Source organism: Heterocephalus glaber, unplaced genomic scaffold, assembly GCF_053883595.1.
Source record: "Heterocephalus glaber isolate CG9 unplaced genomic scaffold, H.glaber_assembly_v1.0 deba00001744, whole genome shotgun sequence".
In the NCBI taxonomy this organism is placed as follows: Eukaryota; Metazoa; Chordata; class Mammalia; order Rodentia; family Bathyergidae; genus Heterocephalus; species Heterocephalus glaber.
The window spans coordinates 4,058,833-4,085,444 of record NW_028258450.1 but is presented as its reverse complement, the minus strand read 5'-3'; the positions used below and the strand labels follow the sequence as shown (position 1 = coordinate 4,085,444).

At 59.4% G+C, this 26,612-nt stretch overlaps 2 protein-coding genes across 9 annotated transcripts in view; both read right to left on the bottom strand.

The window, feature by feature from the left end:
* Nucleotides 1–245: 245 nt before the first annotated feature.
* On the bottom strand, nt 246–12,827 carry Ehd2 (EH domain containing 2). The gene is made up of 6 exons (XM_004867042.3): nt 12,748–12,827; nt 10,951–11,454; nt 10,709–10,806; nt 6,812–7,224; nt 3,307–3,471; nt 246–1,883 (listed from the first exon to the last, which is right to left on the bottom strand). The coding sequence occupies exons 2-6, from the start codon at nt 11,352–11,354 to the stop codon at nt 1,332–1,334; spliced, it is 1,632 nt and encodes a 543-aa protein (XP_004867099.2). The 5' UTR covers nt 11,355–11,454; nt 12,748–12,827; the 3' UTR covers nt 246–1,331.
* A 3,287-nt stretch (nt 12,828–16,114) lies between these two features.
* Bicra (BRD4 interacting chromatin remodeling complex associated protein) overlaps nt 16,115–26,612 on the bottom strand; it is a 64,188-nt gene continuing 53,690 nt past the window's right edge. For 5 of the 8 annotated variants that reach the window (XM_087200710.1, XM_087200708.1, XM_004867217.4 and 2 more), the window contains 8 exons: nt 21,727–22,359; nt 21,445–21,625; nt 21,138–21,247; nt 20,764–20,825; nt 19,664–19,812; nt 19,409–19,503; nt 19,046–19,148; nt 16,115–17,813 (listed from right to left, as the gene is read on the bottom strand). In XM_087200710.1, the coding sequence (XP_087056836.1) occupies nt 16,834–17,813; nt 19,046–19,148; nt 19,409–19,503; nt 19,664–19,812; nt 20,764–20,825; nt 21,138–21,247; nt 21,445–21,625; nt 21,727–22,359 (2,313 nt within the window). In that variant the 3' untranslated portion in view covers nt 16,115–16,833. The remainder of the gene's footprint in view (nt 17,814–19,045; nt 19,149–19,408; nt 19,504–19,663; nt 19,813–20,763; nt 20,826–21,137; nt 21,248–21,444; nt 21,626–21,726; nt 22,360–26,612) is intronic. The other 3 variants (XM_087200712.1, XM_087200711.1, XM_087200713.1) reach the window with 2 other exon arrangements.

The window sequence follows — 26,612 nt, the reverse complement described above, 5'->3', positions numbered from 1 at the left end:
GCCACGCCCCACGGCTCGGTTCCCAGGCCCCGTGGAGGGAGGGGAAGGGAGGGCGGGTGTCCCGGGCGGCTGGACCCCACAGTCACTTTGCTTTGGAAAATATGCAGGCTTGGCCCCCAGCCCAGGCCTGAGTCACCAGGCTCCACTGCCTTGAGTCTCGGACTCCACCCGCCCCTGGGAGCCAGTCGGGGGCTGTCCCCACCCCAATCCCCCTTCTCCCGCCTGAAGACAACCTGACTGCGACCTGGAGGGAAGCCTGGGCTTTCTTTATTCGCTCTGTGGGGACACGATTCAGCTCGCGGGCCCCTCCTGGGCAGGACAGGGTCGCCGGTGGGCGGGGATCCCAGCCAGCAGTTGGACGGGGCGTGGCCCTCAGCGGTTTGCTGCTGGCCAGCTTTTGCATGGGGTCCCCGCACCATGAGGCACTAATGTGAGGACAGAAAGGCACGGGAGGGGGGGGGGTTCCTTGCAGCAGGGAGGGCAGTAGCACCAAGAACCCTGCCCAGGACACCAGGACACCCCTGAAATCGGACGAAAGCACAGCCCGGAGCCGCTGTGTCCAGGAGGGCGCCTCTTAAGTGCGGGCAGAGGGGCCGGGCCACAGCAGTGCTAGAACTGGGCCCTCTGCGGGGGACCCGCGGCAGGCTGGGCACTCAGGCCTGGGCAGGTAGTGGGACAGAGGGAAGAAGTCTCTCTGAGGGGGCGGGGTCCAGAAGGGGCCAGGGTGGAAGGGGTTTTCCTACCTGTTACACGATCTTTATTAAAGAAACGGTGTGATCAGAATTTGGGGGCTTTCCCCAAAAAGGAGGGGAGGGGCTAAAGAGGGGTCCCTCTGAGGAAGCAGGTCATGCCCCCCCCCGTGGGCCCCCAGTGGTCCCAAGACCAGAGGACAGGAGGTGGGGGGTCTTTGCCTGGCTGGCAGGAGAAAAGGGGGGTCTGTGGCTTCAGCATGCATTGGTGTGATTGGTGGGTGCCCTCTCCTGAGAATGGCAGCTCCATGAGGGCCAGACATGTAGTAGGTGCTCAATAAATATCCAAACGAATGATGGGCGTGCCAGTGCCGAGTGTGTTAGTGTCAGTGTGATGTGGCCAAATGTATGTAGGTGGGTGCAGTGCAGCCATTATGTGCCATGAGGTGTGAAGGGTGGCAGTGAGAAGCCTTGCCCTCCGTCCCCACTAAATGCTTGGGCCTGGGTGTCTGGCTGTGGGGAGAGGAAGACCCCACAGCTGGGCAGGGCAGCTCGGTGGGTCAGGGCAGGGGTGCGTGTGCAGCCAACAGGAGCAGGGAGCCACAGCAGGGCGAGGGAGCAGGGCCGGCGAGCCGCAGCGGCTCACTCGGCAGAGCCTTTCTGGCGCCGCTTGGAGGGTGGCACGAGGCGGCGGGGCAGGTTGGCGGGCAGCCCGTGGCCCTCAAGCTTGGCCTCGATGAGGTGGCTGGCCAGGGCGAACTCCTCGTCGTCCAGCATGCCGTCCCGGTCCACGTCGCTCAGCTTCCAGATGCGCCCCAGCACAGAGTTGGGGAGCTTGGTGCCCACCATCCAGCTCTTGGCCTTGGAGCCGCTCAGCTTGCCCTCGGCCGGCACCAGGTTGTAGAAGATCTCGTCGTACTTGGACTTGTCCTTGGTCACCACCCACTCGGCCTCGTCGTCGGAGCCCTCCTCACCATCCTCCAGCGCCTCATCGGGGCCCCGCTCCACAAAGGGCCCCATGTGGGTGCCCTCGAAGGCGCCGCCCTGCACCCCCACCTCCGTGCTCTCCAGCTCCTCCTGCCGAAGAAGGGGCATGAGCTTGGCAATGTCCTGAGTCAGCATCTCATCCAGCGCCTCCAGCAGCTTCGGCTTCAGCGAGTGGAACTTGGTGAAGTCATGGGCCATCAGCATCTCCTGTGGAGGAGGACAGGGACAAGAGATGTCAGAGCAGCCCTGGCCACACCCCATCCACCGCTTTCCCCAGCACTATATCCTGGGTCTGACCATGCAAGGAGCTTCCCCTGTCTCCCAGTGTCAATTTGTTCTTTCATCCTCAATGTGGAATTTCTGAAAGTTACCTTGCCACATGGCTGCCCATGGGAACGACTACACTTCCCAGTATCCCTTGCAGCCAGTTGGCCAGGTGACTAGGTTCCCTCCAATTGGGTATAAGCACAAGTTGCCCAGTGCAACTTTGAAGATTACTCTGTTCAGTATGGTAACCACTGGCCACATTTGGTTATTTCAATTAAAGAAAAATCTGTAACTCAGAGGTTTTTTGTGTTCTCTCCCTCTCTCTTTTCACTGCAAATCAACCCAGGGGCGCTCTATGAGAGCTGTATCCCAGCCCTTTTAAAAATTTATTTTCAGTTTGGTCTTTTTTGTTGTTTTGGGTTTTTTGGGTTTTTTTTCCTAGTACCATGGATGAAACTCAGGACCTTACGCTTGCCAGGCAGGCGTGGTGCCGCTGAGCCACACCCCCAGCCCCTTCAGTTTTGTTTTTTGTTTGTTTGTTTGTTTGTTTGGGGGGTTTTTTTGAGACAATATCTCACTATGCAGTCCAGCTAGCCTCAAACTTGTGATCTTCCTGTCTCAGCCTCCCAAGTAACTGGGATTACAGGCATGTACTACCATTCCTGGCTCTATAATTCAGTTTTACTTACTTATTTTCTTATTTTTGGTACCGGGGATCAAACTTGGGACCTTGCGCTTACAAGGCAGGCGGCGGCCCCACTGAACTGAATCCCCGGCTATAATTCAGTTTTGTTTTCTTTGTTTTTTTTTTGGTACCAGGGATCGAACTCGGGTCCTTGCACTTGTGCAGCAGGCAGCGAAACCACTGAGCTAAATCCCTGGGCCTATAATTCAGTTTTAATGTGGCCAGTCGCTATCACATTGAACAGTGCACCCTAGAACATTTCCATCACTGTAGAAAGTGCTGTTGACTAGGACTATTCTAGAAAGGGTCCTTAAAGAAACTGTTCTTTCCTCTTGCTGGCTGGAATCCGGACACAATGGCTAAAGTTTCTGCAGCCATTTTGTACCATGAGGTTTCTTGGGACTGGAGGCCAGATATGGATGAGAAATAAGAAAGACTAGTTCTTTGGGTCCATAAAGCACCAAATCAGCCCCAGATCATGTTCTGGCCTTTTTGTGAATGAAAAAAAAAAAATTAAGCCACTGTTATTGTGGGTCTTGTCTTCACTCTATAATCCTACCTCATAAAACCAGACCACAGACCTGAATTTGGAAGACACTTTCCAGAACCTGCCTCCCTCTCCCCAGCTTTCCTCCCAGACTCCAAAGATGACCTCCCCGCCACCCCTTCAGCTCCAACCTGCATCTTCTGGCAGTCAGGAAAGTCGCCTGGAGAGATGTGGTGCTCCAGCTGGATCTTGGCGAAGATGACGGGCAGCTTGAGGATCAGCTGCTTCTTCTTGTTCTCCTTCCCGAACACGGAGGGCATCTCCTTCTTCAGGTAGCTGATGATATAGGCGTGCACCTGCCAGGGAGCATTCCCACCTGAGCCCACGAGGCCACCAGGGTTGGCCCAGGCCCGGGGGTCTGCATTTCCTTCTTTTCTTTTCTTTCAGTACTGGGGATTGAACCCAGGGCTTGAAACTTGAGCTCCATTCTCTCCAGCCCTTTATTTTTTATTTTGAGACAGGGTCTTGCTAACTCACTGAGCGAGGCTGGGCTCAAACTTGCCATCCTCCTGCCTCAGCCTCCCCAGTGCTGGGGTTACAGGCGTGCACCGCTGCGCCCGATTTGGGATCTGCATTTCCAGCGAAGCTGCTGGAAGTGGCACAGCCTTATGGCCGGGCTCCCCCACTCTCTCTTCTAAGCCATCAGAGCCCCTCTGCACAGCCCACTCCCCGAGCCAGGCTGAGCCTCTGCCAAGTGCCTGGCTCACATTCCTGGGTGACCTCTCCTGAAGCCAGGACTCATGCCTAGCCCTAGTGCTGTGTCTCACTCAGCCCTGCCGGTCCTGGGGAAGTGGCACCCAGCCCTGCTTGCCCCAGAAATCAAGACTTACTGGATGTTTTTCCGTTCTTTTTTTAAAGAAAGGTTGCCTTGAACTCACAGTGATCCTCCTGCCTCAGCCTCCTAACCTCTGGGATTATGGACATGCCCACCACCAGGCCCGACTCAGTAACTTTTAGTGGAAAGGAGTCCTGAGGCCAACAGTCTGACTGCTGCTGCCCTGCGTGGGTCCTGAAGATGCACCCAGCATCTCTCCCCCCAACCCCTTCACTCCCATTTCTCATTGCCATCTGGTGCTAACCAGGAGCTTCCGTGCCAGCCTCTCCCCACCCCAGGGCCTTTGTGCCTGCCACCTGCGATGCCTGGAGCTCTATCCATCTCTGAGGCTGAGCAGTGGGGACCAAGAGCCCGACCGCCACTTTCACCTTCAGTGTCTCCTTCACAGTGTGTCACAACCCATGGTTAATTCATTTATCTGTGGCTTTACTTATTCCATCACCTGCCATCAAAATGCGAGCCCAGGGGCCGGGGCCTGGTCTGTTCCCTCCATGCTGGCGGCCCCAGGAGGACTGGCATGGCCACCTTTACAGGAAGCACAGTGACGGCATGCATGTGAACATGAAAACAGTAGGGCGCTCAGCTGTAGCTCAGTGGTCAGTCACTTGCCTGGCATCCATGAGGCCCTGGTTTCCATGTCCAGCACCAAAAAAAAAAAAAAAAATCTTTGTGGACAGAGAGGAAAAGCTACGTATGGGGGATGGCTATAGGGAAAAGGACCAAGGATGGTGGGTCAGATGCAGGGAGCACTTTGGACAGAGCACTTTTGCTTTGCCGCCAGATAGTCTTAAATGGTCAATATAAAAATAAAACATTTGTTTAAAAGAAATCTTTTAAAGAATCGTAGGTTTAAGCTGGGCATGGTGACACACATACACCTGTGATCCCAGCATTCTGGGAGGCTGAGGCAGGAGGATCAAAAGTCTGAGCGCAGCCTGTGCGACTTAGGGATTTAGCAAGACCCTGTCTCAAAATAATAAAAACAGAGCTGAGGGTGTGGCTCAGTGTGAAGGCCCCGGCTCCATCCCAGGCACTAAAACAGCAATAATGATGGGTTCCGGTGGGCTCCAGCTGTCTCCTCCAACCACCTGGACACCTTGCTCAGGCCAGCGTGCTGCTGCCCCAGGGCCTCTGCAGGAGCTGCGCTCGCTCTCCCATCCCCACCAGCCTCCCTTCAAGGCCTGGTCCACACCTAGTGTGGCCTACAATCGGAGAGGCCGGGGGGGGCGTGGCCAGGTGGTGGGCGGGAAGTGCGGGACCGAGCCAATGGGCAAGAGGGGGCGGGGCCCGCGCCCAGGGCTGGCCGGGCGCGCTGATGGCTTTTCCAGAGAGGAAGCGGGGGAAGGTGCCAGGAAGAGATAAGGTGGGCGGCCGCCGGGACGCGGGGCAGCTCCGGGGTTTGTCTGGGTTTCCGGAGCCGCTCCTGGCTGGAGGGGGCACCAGGTGTCCGGCCCCGCCGCGCCCCGTCCGGGTCCCCCGGGCTCCAGCTCCTGCTTCCCCCAGGGAACTGGGGGTCGCGGGCGAGAAAGAGGGAGACCCAGTGGGGAGGGAGCCGGAGAGAGGCGAGGCGGCGATGGGGAAGCGCGGGGAGAGAGGAGCGCGACGGAGAGCAGAGCGGGAGCGGCCGGGGAAGGTGGTGCCCAGGCCCGCCCGGCCACACCGCTGGCTCCCGCGCAGAATTCTTGGGGGCGGAGGGGTTGAGTCACGCTCTCCCGTCCTTACACCAGCACCTCAGAACCTTCTGGGCCTCCCTGCCCACCTAGCTTCCGGGCCCCACTCCAGCCCCAAGGCCCGACCCGAGCCAGGCTCCTCCTGCAGCCTCGGCCTTGAATGCCCCTTCCAGCGTCTCACCCCGTCCTGCCCCTGCTCCGAAACCTGCAGTGGCTCTCCAGTACCCTGGCATAACCCAAAAGTCCAGCCTCAGAGGGAGTTACCCTCCCTGACTACGCCTCCAGGAAGCCTTCCCCGCCTCCCCTGGGCAACCTGGCCCCCGGAATGGTGGGTGTCTCCTCCCCAGGAGGCCCAGCAGGAGGGTGGAGGCTTGGTTGTCCTGTCCCCAGGCAGCACCACCCAGCAAAGGCTGAGCACAGAGGAGACGCTGTGAAGCACAGGGTTTGTTTAGTTTGTCTCCCTGGGTAAATATGTACTGAGCTCTGGCCTGGCCAAGCTCTGGGACTCATGGGCGGAGGACTTCCAAGGTCCCTGGCTCTGTGAAACTTAACCGGAGCTGAGGAGGCAGACGGCAAATACAGACCCAGACCCCCAGGACTGACACACAGGGCAGGGAAGCCCTGGCCCTGACGGCAGAACTCCAGCAGGGTTAGGGATAGAGCAGGACCCACACAAACAGGGCCGGCAAGGACTCCGCTCCTGAGAAGATGGAATATGATGAAGACCTGACAGAGGTTCGGAGTGCACCAGCCATTCCAGTAGCTCGGTGGGAGGGAGCACAGGGAGAAAAGGTTTCCAGGAAACAGGACAGCAAGTGCAAAGGCCCTGGGGCAGGGCTAGGGGTGAGGTGCAAGGATTGACCTCGAGGACCTGGCTTTCAGAGATGGGAGTCATGGGAGCTGTGGGCAGAGGGGAGACAAGATACAATCTGATTGCGGGATGTGGTGGAGTGCTTGCCATCCCAACACTTGGGAGGCTGAGGCAAGAGGATCTCATGATTTCTGGCCAGACCTTGTCTCAAACAAAGGGAAAAGATACAGACGAGCCCAGGAGAGCAGACCCAGTACTCCCACCCGTCCTGCTGTGCTGGGCCCCGCCCCGCCGCCTCCGCTCAGCTCAGCTCAGCTCACCCTCGCCAGCCGGGCTCGCTTCACCAGGTCGTTGAGCTTGCGCAGCGCGGCGTGGCGAGGCAGGCCCTGGATGTCACGAAACAGGTCCTGCTCCTCCAGCTCGAAGAGGCGCCGGTTGTCGGGCACGAGGAGGGGCTGCGACCAGAAGGAGCCGATGTAGACGCGCAGGACCTCGGGCGTGCCCACCACCTTGCCCAGAGCCCACATGAGGGCGCCGTACACGCGCATCAGCTGCTGTGTCTCCACCATGTCGGCCTTGTTGAGCACCACGCGGATCTTGTCCTCGTAGCCTCGCAGGGCGCCGATGGCCTCGGAGAACTCATCGGAGATCTCCAGCTTGTGCGCGTCGAAGAGCAGGATGATGAGGTCCACGCGCTCCGCGAACCAGCGCAGCACTGCCGGGAAGTCATAGCCTTCGGGCCGCAAGGAGAGAGAGAGACTGAAGTCAGACCCGCACCCCTCCATTCCGTAGCATCCCTTCGTTTTGTACTCATACTGGACAGTACGGATTTCAGATTGTTAATTCCCCAAATCCCGGTCTGTGCGAAATAATATGAGGTCCCACATGGGTCCCAGCACTCACGTTTTCTAGAGACCCCGATACTTCTGCAGACTCCCGGGCCCCTCCCCAGGATCCACCCAGATCCTGGCTGTGTTCTCGGCATCGCAAGAGTTACAGCATGTCTTCATGTTCCTTAACCCATTTTCTCAGTCTCATCTATACCCAGTGCGGTCCTGGGCGCCGGGGATGTGACAGGACACAGAGACAAGACCCTGCTGTCCTGGAGTGTCCCTTCCCCTTTGACCACTCACCCCCTCTCCCCCTCCCCTCTCTGCTTCTTCCCACATTTGTTCATAACTGGCAAAGCTTGGGGTTGTAATCCCAACACTGGGGAGGCTGAGGCAGGAGGATTGCTGTGAGTTCCAGGCCAGCCTGGACTACATGGGGAGACCCTGTCTCAAAAAGAGTAAAACAAAAAACCAAAACAGTAAGCACAGCCTGTGAGCCCAGAGCGAGCTGACTGAGACCTCTCAACCCGGCAGGCAGGCAGGCAGACCGGGGTGTGAATCCTTGCCCTGCCCCAGTAGCCCTGTAACTTTAGACAAGCAGCGGGATCTAACTTGTTTCCTCTTCTACAAACTGGGAATCACAGTAGCACCTACCTCACAGGGCCGCTGGGAAGATTAAAGGAATAAAAATGAGCTAATGGGTGTAAAGAGTTTAAAACAATGGCTAGCATCAAGCTGTATACTAATACGGGAGTGAGTTTTATGGCGTGTAAGTTATACATCCGCTAGGCATAGTGGTGCCTGCCTGTGATCCCAGCACTCCGGGAGGCTGAGACAGGAGGGGCGCAAGGTCAATCCTATTCTGGCCTGGACAATTTAGTGACTTAGTGAGATCCTGTCTCAAAAGGGGGGCGGGGGCGCTGGGGATGTAGCTCAGTGGCACCTCACCTGCCTGGCAAGCGCAAGGTCCTGAGTTCGATTCCTGGTACCAAAAAAAAAAGGTGGGGGTTGGGGGCGCTGGGGATGTAGCGCAAAATGATAGCCCTGGGTTCAATCCCCAGTACTGCAGAAGAAGAATAAAAACGAAAGGAAGACCGGGTACTAGGGAAACAGCAGCTGGGTCACAGGTGTTAGCCCTGGACGCGGCAGCCTCCGAAGGGGGTCACTCTGGAACCTCCCCAAGCTGCCTGCTGGCGGGGGGGGGGGGCGCCTGAGGCAGCACCGGCTCTGTCTTTATGGGCTCACAGTACCCAGTGTGGCAGCACTTTTGTGATCCCATTTTCCAGCCGAGGAAACGGGCACAAGAGAGTAAGGGGCTTATGCAAGACACACAGGCAGAAGGCCACAGGACAGAGGCCCGTGAGCCTCCACGCCCCGCTGGGGAGCCAGTGTGGGCCTGTCCTGGTCCTGGTCCTGCCCAGGCTCCTTGGGGACCCGGTGCGGTGGGCGGGGCGTTGTTTTGGGAAAGGGGCAGCGCACGTGCGCGCCGCGCACAGGGCCTGGACTGGGAAAGTGTGCCTCAGGCGCCTGGGAGGGAAGGAGAGCCAGGCTGAGTCAGCGTGAGATCAGGGCGGGGCGGGGCGGGGCGGGGCGGGGCGGGGCCGCCGGGAAACAAGCCCCGCCCCACTCGCACTGGGGCCGCCCAGCCCGCCGTGCCCCTGCTCTGTCCCAATAAGCCAGGGGTAAGGGTGCCACTGTCCCCGAGCACAGAGAGGGCGGGAGACAGGGCGGGTGGCATGGGAAGAGTCCCGCAGTTGAAAGCAGCCAAGCCGAAGGCAGATGCGTGGTGGCGCAGACCTGTGGCTGATGCAGGAGGATGGCCACAAGTTCAAGGCCAGCCTGGGCTACACAGTATGGCCCTGTCTCCCAGTTCCTGGCCCAGACTGGAAGTCGGCTAGGGAGCCCGGCTGGGCTGTCAAACACCGGGGTGCTCACAGGTGTTGCCTGCAGAGGCAGCCATGCCTCCAGCAGAGCACACCCGGCCAGACACAATCGGACTCATACAGTGGGAGATGCAGCCTTCCGGGCCACCCCGCTCACGGTCCCCGACACACAGACCCACACAGCCAGAGAAACCAGCACACACACACAGAGGCACACATACACCCCCCCTGGCCTCCAGAGACACAACCGTACACACTCAAGTCCACACCCTTCCGGATCCCAAGGCACCCACGGACACAGTCACACATTCCCACACAACGCTCTCTCTCTCACACACACACACAGGGCACAGCTGTGCACAGACACTGCACACGTCTGCAACACATATCTACCCGGGCCTCCCTCACACAGACTCCCACTCCCAACTCGGCACCTTCCCAGACCCACACTGCTTTATCCAGTCACACAAAAGGTGTTTCTCAGACACGGCCTCCTGCACTGTTTCACCACATGGCCGTGCGCAGAGATTGCCAGACACGGGCCCACAAGGCCCACCCGGTGGTCACACACGTGGCACCTCCACTCCCACCACACACACAAGGACACTTTCCCAGGACACACAGCCGGTCGGACACACACAGAAATCAAGCCCGGGACTCCTCTTCCTGTACCCGAAGGCCAGGGAAGAACACCTTCTCCACTCCCTGTAGAGACTTGGGGCCCTGGCTTCCTCCTGTCCCCGTGGGTGGGAGCCCCAGGAATTCCTCTCGCCTGGCAGCGTGCCCTCACCCTCCCTCCGACACTTCTACAGCTGCCTCCTGCCTCTCTCCCGCTTCGGCTGCACCGCTGGACAGGAGCCAGGGACACGGAACCCTGGGCGTCCCCGCCTCCCCCTGGCCTCCCGTCCCCTCTGCCCCACACTGCGGCCTCCTTTGCCCTGGTTCCCGGCCTGCAAGGCTGGGAGGGGAGTGGAGATGGGGGGGCAGATGCTGGGTCCCGTGGGGAGGGGGGCGGAGGCCTAGCAGGGCGGCTCCTTCAGGGCCCTGCTGGAATTCACCCTGCGGCTCCCCCTGCACAGCTGTTTATAAATTCCAGCTCGGCCTTGGCCCGGGCCCAGATTCCCCTCCCGGCCCCTCCAGCCCCATCTGCGGCCCAGCTCTGACTCTCCTGGCCCAGTCACTCACTCCGAACCCTGCCTCTCTCAGCGGCTCTGTCTCTCTGCACTTCTCCCTGGGCCTGCTCCGAGCTGGCCCAGACCTGTTCCAGGCGGCTCGCACGTGTCCCCCACATGCCTCCCACGGCACCCAGCACCCACAGAAAAATCTCAGCCTCTCAGGAGTGCCCTCTGCTACCCAGCCACCCATGGGCTCCTGACAGCCAGGCCCGAGTCCCAGCAAGGACCCAGCCTCCTCCCTCAGACCCAGGGTCCAGGCCCAATTTCTCCCTCAGATCCCAGGGTCCTGATCCCCAGCAGGGAGGCGCGGTGTCACCCCCCTCACTCACCCCGGCTCACTCTCTGCTTGGCGCCCGACAGGATGCCGGGGGTGTCGATGATGCTGATGCTCTCCAGGACCTGGTTGGGGAGCTGGGCGCACATGAACCTGGGGGGGCAGGAAGGTCAGGCGTCAGCGCAGAGGCAGACGTGAGGACAGGAAAGAAGGCAGTGAAGACTCCACAGCTGAGGGTCCCAGAGAGGAGGGCACTGTGCTCCCCAGGAGCAGCCACCCCAGCCAGCCTGCCCGAACCTGTTGAGGAAGGTGTTCCCGAAGGGGTTGAGCTTTCGGAAGGGTTTGTCTGGGTCCACAACCAGAGCGTTGCCGGGCACGGTGCCCTCGGTGTCACCGTGCATGACGGCCACGAAGCAGTCGGTGGTGGGCTCGGGCCCCACGCGGGAGCCGGGCACCTCCTGTTCCAGCAGGTACTGGATGAAGCTGGTCTTGCCGGTGCTGTACTGGCCGGCCACCAGCACCATGGGCTTGCCGTCGAAGTCTGCGTCCTCCAGGGCTGGCGAGTGGAAGGCGCCAAAGCGGTAGTGCTCCTCCAGTGGCAGCAGCTTGCCGCGGTACAGCTCCTTGAGTGCCGAGGTCACCGTGCGGATGGCCTCGGGCTGCTGGCCCCGCGCCCCGCCCCGCTTCAGCCAGCTGAACATGGTGGCCGCACCGGGTTTCGAGGGAGGGAGACGAGGTGGGGAGCAGCTGCCTGCCAGGTCCTGGAGAGCGCGCTGACCTCGGGCGGGTGGCCTGGAGGGGCTGGGCGGGCGGAAGAGGGCCGGGAAGAGGGGTCACCGCGAGGAACAGAGCGTGGCTGGAGAAGGGAGCTGTTGGTGGGAGCCCAGGATGGCACAGGGGAGCGCGCTGCCCGGAAGAAACGCATTCCTGAGCCCTGGCGCCATCCAGCTCACTTCCTGTGCCTTGGAGCAGGGGGACTGCGACCCCAGGCCACCTGCCCCATGAGGAGCTGGACACCAGGCAGCTAGTGACGCCAGGACAATGCCAGGCATTGAGAGGAGGGCATGAAAACCTGGCCACAGGGCCAAGAAAGCCCGGAGCTTTTTTTTTTTTTTTAAATTTTGAGACAGTGCCTTCCTAGAATGCTAACTTGCCCAGGCTGGGCTCAAACTTGTGATCCTCCTGCCTCAGCCTCCCTGGGTACTGGGATTATAGGTGTGCACCACCATGCCCAGCCAGGGCTGAGTACTGAGCTGCTGCGTAAAAGACAGGCAAGACAAGCAACTGAGGCAGAGGGTGCTAAGTGCAAATGTCCACGGGTAGCAGAGGCCCTTGGGCACTGGCAGTGAAATCCAGGGTGCGGACTCACGAGAGGTGAGAAATGGGGCTGAGGTGGCCTCTGCTCATTTAATCTTCATCACCTAGAAAGACAGAACTACTATTTTCCTCATTTTTGTTTTTTCCGAGATGGGGCCTTGAACTCATGGAGATCCTCCAGCCTCAGCCTCCAGAGTGCTGGGATCACAGGCGTGCACCAACACACCTGGCCAGATTTTTTCAGAGAACTAGGTCTTGATCAACCTGGCGGCTAAACCCCATTCCCACGGGAAGAATGCTGGGCTCTCCGGAGAAAGGCAACCCCAGGGCTGGGCAGAAGCAGAGCGAGGCGCCGAGATCAGAGTGGGACTTGTTAGATCCGCGGGGCGTGTCACAGGGACGCAGGGCCCAGCGTGAGCCGCGTCCCACTAGCCAAGGAGGGGACTGTGCGCACACCAAAGTAACTGCTAAAAATCCGTAACACGAGGACACTTCAAGGGGGTGGGGAGGGGAAAGGGTCCTCGAGGAGATGGGCGCGGCAGGAGCAGGGCTCGGGGTGCGCAGAGGTGGGGTCCCGGGCGCTGTCTCAGGCAGGGAGGGGTCCCGAGGACTTTCAGGGGAACGCTTGGGGCTGTAGGGTGCGGGGAACCTAGTGGGACAGAGAAAGGGCGGCTTGGAGGATGGCGAGAGGCGTGGGGACCTGGGGAAACGAAGCATGTGAGATGGGGACCCCGGGACGGTCACGGAGGGAGGGGACGCGAGTTCTGGGGCACTCACCGGGCTGGGGTCCCGTCCGAGGGCAACGCGGCTGTGCTCCGTCCAGTCCCGAGCCGTCTGCACCGGGTGGGGCCGCGGGAGGAGGGGCGAGGGCGAGGGCGAGGGCGGGGGCGGGGGCGGGGCGCGGCGCGGCCCCCCCAAACGGCGCCGGCCTCGGGCGTCCCCTGGCGGACATGGGCGAGGGCGCCGCGGCGGGACGCGCGGGCTCCAGGCCCGGGTTCGAATTCCACCTGCGCCTGGGAGCCGGGCGCCTCGCGGTCCGCCGCCCTTCTAACATGGGAATAGGAATAGCTTCGGCAGCTGCTCTAATAATTCTGATCTTTTTAAACCTTAAGTGAGCACTCAGGGGATTGAGGCAGGAGGATCACCCTGAGTTCGAGGCCAGCTTGGGCTACATAGTGAGTTCAAGACCAGCCTGAACTACATAGGGAGACTCTGCCTAAAAAACAAAACAGAACCTTAAGTGAGTTCATGCAACTCTGCCTACAGCCCTCCCAAAGTCCCTATGGACAGGCGACCTCGGAGATTGCCCGGGCCTGGATGCTGCACCCCCTGTAGTAATTGCTTTGTCTCCAGGCCCCCAAACCCCAGGACTCAGAGCATCCGAGGCCTTGAATGGAGTCCTACCCTGACGCTGCTTGAAGAGAACCTCAGGGAAGCAACTTTGAATCTGTGCCTCAGTTTCCGCACTTATAACCCTTTATCTGGGCTTCAGGGGACTTTGCTCCAATGCATCCCCTCAGCAAAACCCCTGCCCCACCCCTCCCTCCTGGTCCCTTCCTGGCTTGATTTCCCACCTAGGCACTTGTCACACTGGCCAGTCCACATCTGTGGAGACAGGGTTTCACAATATAGGCCAGGATGGCAAATGTCTGCTCCCTGAGGCAGGAATGGGGGGGTGTTGTTTAGTTTTGGGGGGACTTGTGTTTAGTTTATTGGTTTTTGAGACAAGGTCTGGCTATGTAGCCCAGGCTGGCCTCGAACTCACAGCAATCCTCCTGCCTCAGCCTCCTGAGTGCTGGGATCACTGGTAGGTGCCACCACACCCCACTGAGGGAAAATTCTGTCTGATTTGCTCCCTGTTGTCACCCAGTGCCTGGAACACAGCTATTTTTACTTCTTTTGTGGTGCTGGGTGGAACCCAGGCAGGGCCTGCTGCACACCTGCCAGGTGCTTTGCCACTGAGCTACACCCTAGCCCACGAATAAATCCTCGTGATGCAGATTTAACTGTCTAAATAAAATACCTGGTACTTACACAGAAGCTGTCTCATCGGTGGAAAGCACCAAGTCCATCACTGGGGTGGTGCAAATGTTCTAAAGTGGACGGTGATGGGGTTACACACCTCCATGAACACACTAACAGCCACTGAATTCTGCGCTGTTTACTTAATTCATTTATCGATTAATTTTTTGAGTCTTTGGAGACAACCTCACGCCTAGGCAAGTGCTCTAGCCCTGAGCCACAGCCCCGTATTCTGCCGGTGGTTTTGTTTTGCTTTGTTTTGTTTTCAGTACTAGGGATGGAACCACCTCATTTTTGTCCCTAGCTCCTTCTGTCCCCTCAAACTTCAAAGGACTGTGACGCACGCCACCGTGGGACCTCAAAGACACCAGGCGGAGTGGAACCACCTGGCTCACACCCACCAGAGGCAGAGCTCAGGGACAGGAGCACAGCAGGCAACAGCAGAGGCTGCTGCAGGGGACAGAGGTGCAGTGTGGAGCGGTGACCAAGGCGGTGATGGCTGCCCAATAATGTGCATGTGCTGCTTACCCGCCACTTCAAAATGGCGGCAGTGGAGCCAGGCATGGTGGCGCACGCCTGTCATCCCAGCAGTCTGAGAGGCTGAGGCAGGAGGATCGCCATGAGTTCAAGGCCCCAGCCTGAACATCACAGGGAGACCCAGCCTCAAAACTCCAAAACAAACAGAAAAAGGCCATGTGGCAGGGTTGTAGCTCAGTGGCACTGCGCCTGCCTCAAAAACGCAAGGTTCCGAGTTCAAACCCCGGTACCAAAACAAAAAAGACCATGAAGTCCCACACAGGAGTTGCCACTGACCCAGCAAGTGTCACCCACATGGTCTTGGTCACCTGGGCTCCAGGCCCGGTCAGCCAGGCAGGCCACACACCCAGAATCCCAGGCGACCTTTACTAGGGACAGAGACTGGGACCCAAGGGGCATGGTTGAGTGGTGGGAGCGTCACTCTAGACGGGGAGGTAACGGGCACCCCTGTAGACCTCATGTATCCGTGTCCACCCACAATCAGGCTGGGAAGCTGCAGGGAAAAGGGGTGCAGCCCCCTGAGCCTGTGCCACCTTGGGCCAACGTGGTCCGCCATTCATGAGCTCTGCTTCCACCAGCTACCTCCTCCGTCCCAGCAGCCTGGCTTCCCTGACCCTCAGCGCTCCAGCCCTGATCCTGCCCCAGGGTCTTTGCACAACTGACCCCTCTGTGTCGGAAGCCCTTCTCCCAGATATCCCCTCAGCCTCCTCCCTTTCCAAATGGCTCTGCTCTCACATCACCTCCTCATAGAGCCCGACTTCGATGCCTGATTCCAAGACTGTCAAGTGCACTTGAGCAAGTTTTTTACTGCACAGGTCATTCACTGACTGGGTAAGAAGGGGTAGAATTCAGCTCACATCTTTGCTTTCCCAAGTTGAGGCCTAGGAAAAGGGTTACGGTTTTGTAACACTCAGAAGGCACTAGCAGCTGCCTTGAGAATGATGTCTGCTGTTTAAAGCCACCTAACTTGTGGCAGTTTGTTACAGTAGCCAAAGGAGACGAGTTTTCCTTTTTTTCCCCTTGAACTTGCAGCAATCCTCCTGCCTCAGCCTCCTGAGTGCTGAGATCACAGCATGGGTCACCTGCATATTACTGCTGTGTAAATAGGCGTCATCTTGGATTGTGTAGAGGATGATGATAAGAAAGACGTCTATACATGTTCATTCAGTACAGACAAAATTTTTTAAATTGGGATTTAGCTCAGTGGTGCCACGCTTGCCTTGCAAGTACAAGGTCCTGAGTTTGATCCCTGGTACCAAAAAAAAAGATTTCCCATCCATGGTCAGTTGAACCCACAGATGTGGGACCCATGAGTGTGGAGAGCCAACTGTATACACTGAAAAAGATGACTTTAAACATAAGACAAGGCGACACGTGGACCTGTTGGTGGTGACAGTGTGACCACACGCTGCTGGGGACCACAAGACCCTCCTGGCTGAAGGGCTTTTAGCTGCTGCCAGGCAGGGACGCCTGCCACGTTCACACACCCGGGGCAGAGTAGGGCCTGGTGTCCCCACGCACCCCGCCGCCACCCCAACGCCAGCCATCCCCGACCCCCCAAAGCAAGGGACCGAGGAGGCTCGAGTACAGTCTTAAAAAAAAGGATTGGTTTTTTAATTTACAAGAGTTCTAAATGTACAGAATTCTCCTTTTAAAAAATCGTTATACACAATAAATACAGTACAAAAAAATTTATCTTACAGTACTAGTTCTGTCTCCGAGATTTCAAAACGTGGCGTGGGAGGCAGGAAGGAGCGGGAAGACGGCTGGAGGAGGGAGGAGCCCGGGCCGCGGCTGAGATTCCCAAGGGAGGGACTGAGCGACCAGGATCTCTCACTTGCACGCGCACGTGCGCGTGCACACACACACACGGATGCGCAGGCACAACTGGGCAGGGCCCGCGGGTGCCCTCCTCGGGTTTGGTTTACAGCCTGGGCCAGGAGGCTCGGGGCCTGGCAGGACCCCCAACACCCCTGGCCACGATCCTGATGCCACACAGACAAGACCGGTGCCTGGGCCGGGCCGTGGGAACACCCGGTTCCCCCTCCCGGGCACACACGCTCACGCGCGCCCAGCAAAGCCGGCTGCAGCCGGAAATGGGAAGAACCAGAAGCGCCGCACCAGGGAGCCCCTCCTTTGGCGGGGGACACATGTACATGACAGCCCCTCCCCTGAACCCACGCGCCCCACCGGACCCTCAACAACCCCCAAGGAGAGGAGGCCTTTGTGACTCAAATAACTTAGGCAAGAAGGACTATGGGGTCCCCGCCGGTGTTCCCGGGCAGGGCAGGCGGCGGCCCGGTGTTATCTGTTCAACGTCCTGCCGGGGCCCAGGCCCCCGTTGTGGCTGGAGGGCGGGAAGGCCTCGGGCCTGTGCAGAGGCGGCGGGGACTGGGGCGCGGGGTGCGGGCCGGGCCGGCCGGGCGGCTGCTGCAGGTTCAGGATGCTGTCGATGGCGCTCTGCAGGTGCTCCGTGAGCGCGTCGTCCTGCGGGCTGTCGCTGGAGAAGCTGGCCTGGTCCATGTCGGGTGACTCGGACTTGCGCCGCTTGGCAGGCGGCGCGGGGGCTGCGTCCCAACCGGGGTCGGGGTCCGGGGCGCTGGGGGCCGCGGGCTCGGGCGCTGCCGCCTTGCGCAGGCGCTGGTACAACTCGTCCTCCACCGCCGCCAGCTCGCGGATGAGCCCGCTGGTGGCCTCTTCGGCGCGCCCGCCCACATTCTCGCGGTAAGTCTTGCGCAGCGGCAGGCGCGGGCCGTGCGTGCCGGGCCCCGGCCCCGGCCCAGGTCCTGGCCCCGGCCCCGGCCCGGACGGCTTGCGCTCTCGCTCGGGGGCGGGGGACGCGCGCTCGGCCGTGCCGTTGACCTGGCTAGCGGTGGGCGGAGGCTGGTGCACTGGGTCGAGCGCCGTGTTGTGCACCACCTTGCTGAGCCCCGCCTCCTGCTTGATCTTCAGCTTCAGGCCGATGCGGCTGCGCGCCTCGTATGTCTTGATGGGCGGGCGGTTGCGTGATGGCATCGGGCCGTCCTCGTCGGCGTCCAGGGACGAGGCCGCGCAGGACGACAGGGACGGGGACGGCAAGGTCGCGGACGAGGTGCGGGCCCAGGTCACGGAGGGGGAGCCGCCCACCCCGCCGTGCCGGATCACGAGCTTGGTGGGCGGATGCGCAGGCGCAGGGACGCCAGGGGCTACGGGCGGCGCAGGGCCGTGGCTGGGTGGCCGGGGGCCCTCGGAAGAGGCCACCGCCACGGGTAGGCCGAGGGAGCGCGAGGAAGACACGTATTCGTCTGCAAAACCGGGGACAGAGCAAACCCAAGGGGTTAGGACTGGGAGGCTCCCTGCGGCCCAGCACACCCGTCCGCAGGACCAAGTGCCCCGACCTTTGTTGCTGCTGCTGCTGCTCGTTTTGCAGCACTGAGCTGCGTCCCTGGCTCCTTTTTAATTTTTTAGTTTTTGAGACAGGGTCTTGTTATGCAGTCCAGGCTGACCTTGAACTCACAGGGATCCTCCTCCTCAGCCTCAGCCTCCTGAGTGCTGGGATTACATGTGCTTGCCTCCAAGCCCAGCTTGGGTCTGACTGTTGATCAGCAATACCCAAACCCTCCTGAACCCTCCTCCTTAATCGCACTAACAGATGGCCACACGGAGCTACTCAGAGTTAGGAATAATTAAAATAACATAAAACAGGAAGTGCAGTTCCTCAGTCCTGTAAGCCCCATTTAATGCTCAAGAGCAGCACGGGCCAGAGGCTCCAGCCTGGGCAGCACAGCTAAGGTACCATCAGCACTATAGGAGTTCTGTGGACAGCGGTGGCTCTACAGGGGTGTTCTGTGGGAAAACCATGGCCTGACCTGCCCCCTGCGTTGGGTGCCCCTCTGGTTCACCACAGAAACTCCTGTCTCACCCACAGCTGCTTCCCAGGGGCCCCGGGGCCACAGCAGCCTCTCCAGGGCAAAGCCAGCCACCGGTCATACACCCTAAGGGATCATCACTGCGCTCACAACCTCCACTCTACAGAGGAGGCGGAGAGGTCAAGTAACTCTCCAAGGTCACAAAGCCACTAAGTGGCAGAGCCAAGATGTGACCCGGGGCTCCAGGACATAGCAGAAGGAAGGCAAGAGTCTGAAGAGACAAGCAGGAGATTCTCCTCCTGAAGGAAGCAATGGGCTTAGCTGGCAGGAACATGGGCCCGGCTAAAGGGATATTCTGGGTTAGACTGGACTTTTCCCTGCAGACTGGGGTGAGGCTTGCGAGACGCTGAAGGTGCGCACTTTAAGGGGCCGTTCACTTGCAGTGCTACACAAGCTCAGGATCAGCACAAGTGGTCCCGCCACCATACATTGTGCAACCCAGCCGCCTGGCTCCCCAGTCCCAGCCCTGATGCAGGGAGGGACGGCTGTGCATGCGCAGTAAGGCGACGTAGCCTTCAAAGGTGCCAGGGAGAGGGCTCGGGCGCCGCCCAGTGGCGAGCCGTGCAGCCCACAGCCAGCGTGTAAAAGCAATGCCCCGCCCCGCTCACCGGGCTTCTCCTTGGCCAGCTGTTTATCCAAGGCAAGGGTGGTCTTCTCCTCCTGAATAAACATGCGGTCTATCATCACCATCTCCGCTGAGGGGCTCACTCGCTGGGAGAAGAAAAGATCCCCAAGTGAAAAGGCAAAGAGGTAAGAGGAGGCACAACAGGGGGGCGCCCTTTTCAAACTTTTTTTGGGGGGGATCACTAAGTCACATTGCTCAGGCTAGGCATGAACTTGCGATCCTCCTGTCTCATCCTCCCAGATGACAGACGTGTCACCGCGCCCAGCCCCCCACTGTCCCTGCGATGTGACCATCTCCCTCCCGACCTCCTTTCCGGCAGAGGGGCCGGGTGGGATGTGGGCCCTACCCGGGACTCCTCCAGGAGCAACAACCGGTACTTATTGAGCATGGCATGGGTGCGTTTCAGCAGCTGTGTGGAGACCGTCTCAAACTCCTCGTCCACTGCCAGGAAGAGAAGGAGTGCAGGGCCAGGATGTTGGGGGGCTGCACACTGCCCATGCACCCCGAGCCGGGCAGGCAACTGCAGCACAGGGGCTCAGTGGTTTCCACGAGCTGATGGCCCAGCCAGGGCCTTGGGGACATGCGGGGAGGGAGGCCTCACCTTTGTGGTAGTCGCTAGGGGAAGGGAGGGCGCCCTGGTAGACGTGGTAGGGCAGGAGGCGGTGCAGGGCGTCCTCGAAGGAGGGGAAGGCTGTCTTGTAGTCGGGGTGGAGGACGGAGCCCTGGTGTTTGTGCAAATGCTCCAGAAAGCTGCGGGTGGGGTGGGGCGAGACCACAGGCAGGCGGGGGTGAGGCCCGGGGAAGCTGTCCCCCACCCCAGCCCCAGCCAGACACTCGATGGGGACTGCAGTGCGGGCTATCATGACTCCCACTTCACCGAAGAGGAAACTGAGGCCCGGAAAGGTGAGGTACAGCCACTCTCCTGCCAAGAGCACACGTGGAGGAAGAGCGTTGGGCGGGAGTCCCTGGGCCTGGGGGCCTCTATTCTGTCCCCTGCCACCAGGGGGCAGCCGTCTCTGGCTGCCAGGACCCTAGGCGCCCGAAGGGGGGTGGTGCTCTCTGGTGTGCCGGCCCCATCTCTACCCTTTCCTGGTGACCTGCAGCTCCTATGGGCAGGGAACAGGTGTGTCTTGTGGGCTGTTGTGTCCCCAACATCCAGCACGGGGCACACCTGGTACTTACATCTACCACCTACCCAGAATGGCACCTGGCCATTCTGACCCCAGCACACCCAGCCACACAAGCCCACACCCACTTACCCACCCACCCACTTCCGAGGCTGAGGGGCCCAGGGGATGGGATGGCACCAGACTAAATCGCTGCCCTCCTGAAGATGGCAGCCCGACGGGGTCCCCACACTCCTCACCCCCAGGGTCCCCTGGCACTGTTACCCCCCTCCCCCAAGACAGGGTCTCAGTTGAATCCCAGGCTGGCCTTGAACTCTTATTGTCCTCCCTCGGCCTTTTTTTTTTTTTTTTTTTAACTATAGGATCCTCCTTGATTTCCTTCAACTTTTCCTCAGCCTCTTGAGGGCTGGGATTCAGGCATGCGCCACCACGCCTGGGTCCCCAGTCTTCTCCAGGAAGGAAACAAGTGCACTCTGGTGAAAGCACGCTGCCTCCAGCAGTGCAGCTGGGCATGCGCAGAGAGGGTCTCCCAGAGGGGCGCAAGGTGGGGTGCAAGGGAGGCGCTGCCACTCACCAGGCCTCCTTGCTGGGCTGCAGGGTGGGGGTTTTCTTCAGGCCGCTCAGCTTGCCCTCATACTGGGGAGGATGGGAGGAGACACGAGGCTGAGGCAGGCTCCACCCACCCACCAACCCGCAGGTCTCCCACACCCACAACCACATTTTGCCCCACATCACTTTGTGTTTTTCTTTTGCTCTGCCTTAGTGTCGCCCTCCACTCCCACGGCTGTCCGGGGACTCGCCCGCGCCGGCCTCCCTGTCCTGGGCCACTTCCTGTAGCACCGCCGCTTTCCCTCCTCCTGCCTGTGTCGGCTGCTGGTCTCCGAGTTTAATCTCCAGCCCTGCCACTGGGTCCCGGCTGCCCGTCCCAGCCCTGCCCGAGGGCCTTACCTGCAGCCCGGAAGACTTCGCTGGCCCAGGTGCTGCGGTCTTGGCCACACTCAGAATCGGCAGGTTGCTGGGAAAAGCTTTGCTCTCGGCCGGAAGCAGAGGAGCGAGGCCTGTGTGTGGCGGGCAGGACCGGCCCAGGGTCACTGGCACGGAGGTCCCACCTCGGCGGGGAGCTTCCTGCCCTACACCTGCCCGGCCTTCTCCTGCCCATGGCCCCAAACCCGGGTGATGCTGGGGATCAGGGCACCCCAGCGCTCTGCCCAGCCCGCCCCTCTAGCTCCGTGTCTCCCACGGGGCGCTCCCCTACCTGTGGTGGCCATGGGTGCCGGGGCGGGGGGGTGGCTGGAGCCGGTGGGGGTCCCGGGTGGGGCAGGCCCGCTGACCAGCACCGAAGCAGTGGGGTTGGCGAGGGGCCCCAGGCTGGTGGGAGTCTGCTGGGTGCCAGGGGCTCCCGCGGCCTTGTTCTGGAGGAGGATTCCGGACGGCACCTGAGGAAGGACAGGTGACTGAGGGGAGGGGGCCAGGGGCCGGATGCACCAGGGCCGGGCCGGGGCGGGGGCGGGGGCAGCGGCGTCCCTGCTCCGATTACCTGGTGAAATCTCTCGAGCAGAGCCTTCGGCTGGGGCAGCGCTGGGAAGGGGGTGGTCACCATCTGGAAGGTCCGAGGAGGCGGTGGGGGGGGAGCCGCGGGCTCGGGGGCCAGGTGGAGGGTCGGCGGAGGGGTGGGGGACTTGTGGGGCCCCTGGCCGGGTGGGAACTGGAGCTGGAAGTCTGAAGGCGTGGGGGCCGGCAACCTGGTGGGCGTCTCAGAGGAGGTCACTCCGGAGGGGGTGGAGGCCGCAGGGAGGTGGGGGGTCGGGGGCAGTGGGCCCTCAGGGGGCTGGGACGGGGGCCGCAAGGCGGGCTGGGGTGGACCTGGGGCCGTGGGGGCCGGGGCACTGGTGGGCGGGGGGACGCCCAGCTGGTTCTGGATGACAAAGATGCCGGGCAGAGTTGGGGGCGGTTGAGGTGGTGGGCAGGGGTGCAGGGCCGGCTCAGAGGGTGGGCGGGAGAGGCTCTGGGGCTGGGACGGCGGGCGGGAGTGGGGCCGGGAGGGCGGGCGGGAGGGGGGCCTGGCGGGGTGCGGGGAGGGCATGTGGGGGCTGTCTCCCAGGGGGGCCTGGTGAGGTAGTGACGGGGACGAGGAGGGGCCGGGGCCCTTCAGTGGAGCCGCCGCTGGGATCTGGGCAGGGGAGGAGGGAGAGCGAGGGACGGGGTCAGAACCAGCCTTGGCTCCCGCGGCCACCCCGACCGAACCCTAAGCCCACCTCCGTGCCTACCTGCGTCCTGAGACCCCACCAGGCCACCCTGCCCACCCCAACGCCCCACACCCCCGCCTGCGTCCCTGCCCGATCCCCCTCTGCCCCCTTGCACCCCCACCCCCCACAAAGGTGAGCCCTGTGGGTGGGGCAGCAGCGGGGAAGCTGAGGCAGCCGTGGGGAGCAGCGAGCAGAGCAAGGAGAAGGGGGCAGCCCGCCACTCCAGCCAGGTCAAGGCAGACAGGCACCAGCGCGGGCCGGGGGACCAGGGTTTGGGGCAGGAACGGCAGCGGCGGGGTGGGAGCTGGACGCTGGCTCGGTGTCAGCCCCATCTGGGTGTCGGCCCGCTCCCGTCCCTGTGTGGTGTGGCCACAGCCCGCCTGGGTGCCCAGGCCTGGATCTGCACCCACAGGCACATGGAACCTTGCAAGCTGTGACACCCACAGTGACCTCCCCTAAGCAGGCCTGGGCCGAAGACTGAGCCCCCTGGACTCTGCACCCCAGAAGGAGACCATGCAGCCGCCATGCAACCACTGGGCACCAGCTGTGTGCCCAGGGCTCCCTCCCGACAGCACAGCCTGTCTTAACCTACTTCACAGGCCTGAAGCAGAGCCAGGGCGCACAGAGCTCCAGTCTCTACAGGGAGCACAGCACAGACCAAGGCTGTGATCCACGCCCGTCTCCCACTGGCCTCGTGGGACTGGCCAGGCCCCAAAGCTGACTGGGGAGGACCTGACTCAGAGGGTCCCCAGCTTGGGCCTCTCCTCAGAGTCACCACTAGCTTCAGCTCGAGTCCCCGGACCCTTCCAAGCCTGGCCCTGAGTCACTTCTGGTGATTAAAGCCTGGGACACAGGGAAACAGCCCGATCACAGCTGGCCCAGGCCTCCCAGAGGGACATGGCCGCCACAGGAGGTGCAGGGGGCTGCCCCGACATGGCCACCCTCTAGAGTGGGGGGAGCAGGGAACTTTCACAGGGCTTGCGATCTTGGGCCTGGAGACCCCAGGTGATAACATTCGGGGGGGGGAGGGACAGGGGCCAGACACTGGCACCTGACTCCTGGAACCTGCAGGGCAGTGTCGCTAAAGACGCACGCCCCTGCGTGTGTGTGTTTGTGGTTTGGTGCTGGTGCTCACACCCAGTGCCTCCTGCATGTTAGGCAAGCGCTCTGCCACTGAGCCACATCCCCAGGCTGTCTAAAGACATTTTTTAAACTGTTTACCCTTTCCACAAAGAATAAATATTTTAAAACTTAAAAACAGAAAAAGTGTGTAGAGGGCGTCAGTGATCCCCACCGTGGGAGAATTCACAACAGGGACAAAGAGAGACAACCCAAGGACCACAGTGAACGCGCTGTGCGTGAAAAGCCGAGAGCCTGTGCACTCCTCTCCCTGAATACATTTCCGGGCAAGCACGGTGCAGCCCAAAGACCACGACTTAGGGGTGCTGGGTGTCACATTGGATTATTAACGGCAGGTGATACAACTGCACGGTAAATCTGCTTTGATAACAAGATGATGGTAATACTACACTAAAATATTAAGGAGTAGAGGAGCATAACATCTGCAACTTAGTCCCAAGTGATTTATGGGAAAAAATGCATACATATAGTGAGAGCTAAGCATAATGCAAATTGGGGGGGGGTATTTTTTTGAGACCGGGTTTTGTTCAGCACTCAGGAGGCTGAGGCAGGAGGACTGCAGGGTGTTTGAGGCCAGCCTGGGCTACACAGTGAGCTCAAGGCCAGACTACATATCAAGACCCTGTATCAAAAAATAAAAAAAAAAAAAAATAAGGAAACAAAAATGTAAGTTTTAAATATTTTTCATTCTCATTAAAAATGCAGACAAACTGGACATGTTAACCTGTAATTCTAGCACTCTGGGAGGTGAAGACAGGAAGATTCCAAGGTTGAGCCCAACCCGGGCAACTTAATGAGAACTTAAATCAAAATTTAAGAAAGGGCTGGGGATGTAGCTCAGTGTGAAAGCCCTGGGTTCAAGGCCTACCACCTCAAACACTTATGTTGGGAGCCATTTTATGTAATTTTGGGGAAAAATCATTTCACAGTTAATTTATGTTTTTTTTTTTGGCAGGGGGTTGTCATTTGTCTTTTTTGGTACCAGGGACCAAACTCGGGAGGTTGCACTTGCAAGGGATGCAGTGGAACCACTGAGCTAAATCTCCAGTCCCCACAATTAATTTATGCTTAGGGCTGTCAGAGGTCTAGTCTTCTCGCCTGAGGGCTGGCTATGGCATGTGGAAACACTCCGTTTTGCTTCTGGTCACAGCTGAGGCCTCAATGGTCCCGTGATACTGTGGGGCTCAAGGGCAAGATTCCATCAGCTGGAAGACATCCTGGTTCTCTAAGAACCAAATAGTAATTCAAAATGAGAAAGGTTTCACCTGGGGAGGAGCAAATTACCTACAGCTTAACTCATCCCGCCTACTGCTGTAAGAACGCTTTGCTCATCTCACTGTCCTAATCAACTTGAGCTCCTCACCGACCTAAGAGCCTCAGCAACCTAAGATCCTCATCCTCATAGGATCACTGCCACCCGCCAAGCTGACTGATACTCCCTCCGATTATAAGATCCCCATCAATTTAGGATTATCGCCGCCCTCTGAGTCAGCTAATATTCCCTATGAATCCAATAAATAGCAGCAAGCTCGGAGAGTCTTTGTCTCTGCCCGCTCTGAGGCACTGACCTCCTGGCCCCTCATATACTTTATTTTTTTGGTACCGGGGCTCTAATTCGGGACCCTACGCTTGCAAAGCAGGCGGCAGAACCGCTGAGTTAAATCCCCGGTCCTCCCCCCATAAACTTTCAAATTACACAAGCCTCTCATCTTTTTTTTTTCTTCAGCCCTCTCAGTCCCCCTTTCTAGGCAGTTGGAGGATTGATCACCCTCCAATACACAGAGTCCACAAACTTACATCTGCAGCAGAAATGACAAGACTGCTGAAAAGATCTATCATTCAGAGACACACAAAGTTCAGCTCTTCCACACACAAAGAGCCGCTAGAAATCACTCAAGGTAACAAGCAGATGAGAAAAACGGCACAAAGGACACAATGAGATGGTGCACAGAAAAGGAAATACAAAAGGCTCAGTATTTCAAGATGTTCCATCTAACTCGTCTTAAGAGAAATGCACATCACAAGCCCTGGTGCCATAGTTTAACCAATCACATTTGGAACTAGCTGAATATTTAGCACCAACACCTGGGTCTTGGGTCCCTGGGGTCTGCACTGGACCGAAGAATGCAGGTCAGCAGCGGCCACCCAATTACGCATGCACATGGGCTGTGAGCCAGCAAACAGGTTCCCAGGAAGGGAGCAGGTGAACGCCCTGGCAGGCGTGGGGAATGGTGGGGCAGGCTGGGGTGCAGCCCCAGCTTATGAAAGTAAAGGAAATTGGTGGGTGTGGTCATGCACACTTATAATCCCAGCTACTCAGGAGGCCTAGGCAGTTTCATCACAACTTCAGGCAGTCCGGGAACTTAGGGACTGAGTGGCCTCCTGCAGCTCCATGTGGACACCAAAAGGCTGGGAGGGACCTAATGTCCCTTGGCGGTGTTTACTGGGGAAATGAATCACAGTGACACACACCAAGGTGACAGGGAAGTCGGGAACTCTTGGCAGGCTGCCTGGTGGATAATGTGCAATCTTTTGGGAACACATGGGAGAGAAATGTAAACTGCTCTTTGCAGTAGGCTGCTCACACGCAACCAGAACTCAAAGGACTTTTTTTGGTACTGGGGATTGAACTCAGGGCCCTCGTGCTTGCCAGGCAGGAGCTGTGCCACTGAGCTAAATTCCTAGCCCTTGAAGGATTTTTTTTTTTTTTTAAAGTTATTAGCCAGGTGTGGTGGCACAGGCCTGTAATCCCAGCACCTGGGAGGCTGAGTCAGGAGAATCAGGAGTTGGAGCCCGGCCTGGGCTACATAGTGAGACCTTGTCACAAAAAACAAGAGCAAAAAGTGAGTTCCTGTGGTTATCTGGAGGGGAACAAGGGAGTGCGGGGCTGGGAATGATAGGATAGCTGGGACATTTCTCCTGTACTTTAACACTTTTTTTTTTTTTTTTTGTGGTACCAAGGATCGAACTCAGGACCTTGTGCTTGCCAGGCAGGTGAGGCGCCACTGAGCTAAATCCCTGGCCCTTTTTTTCTTTT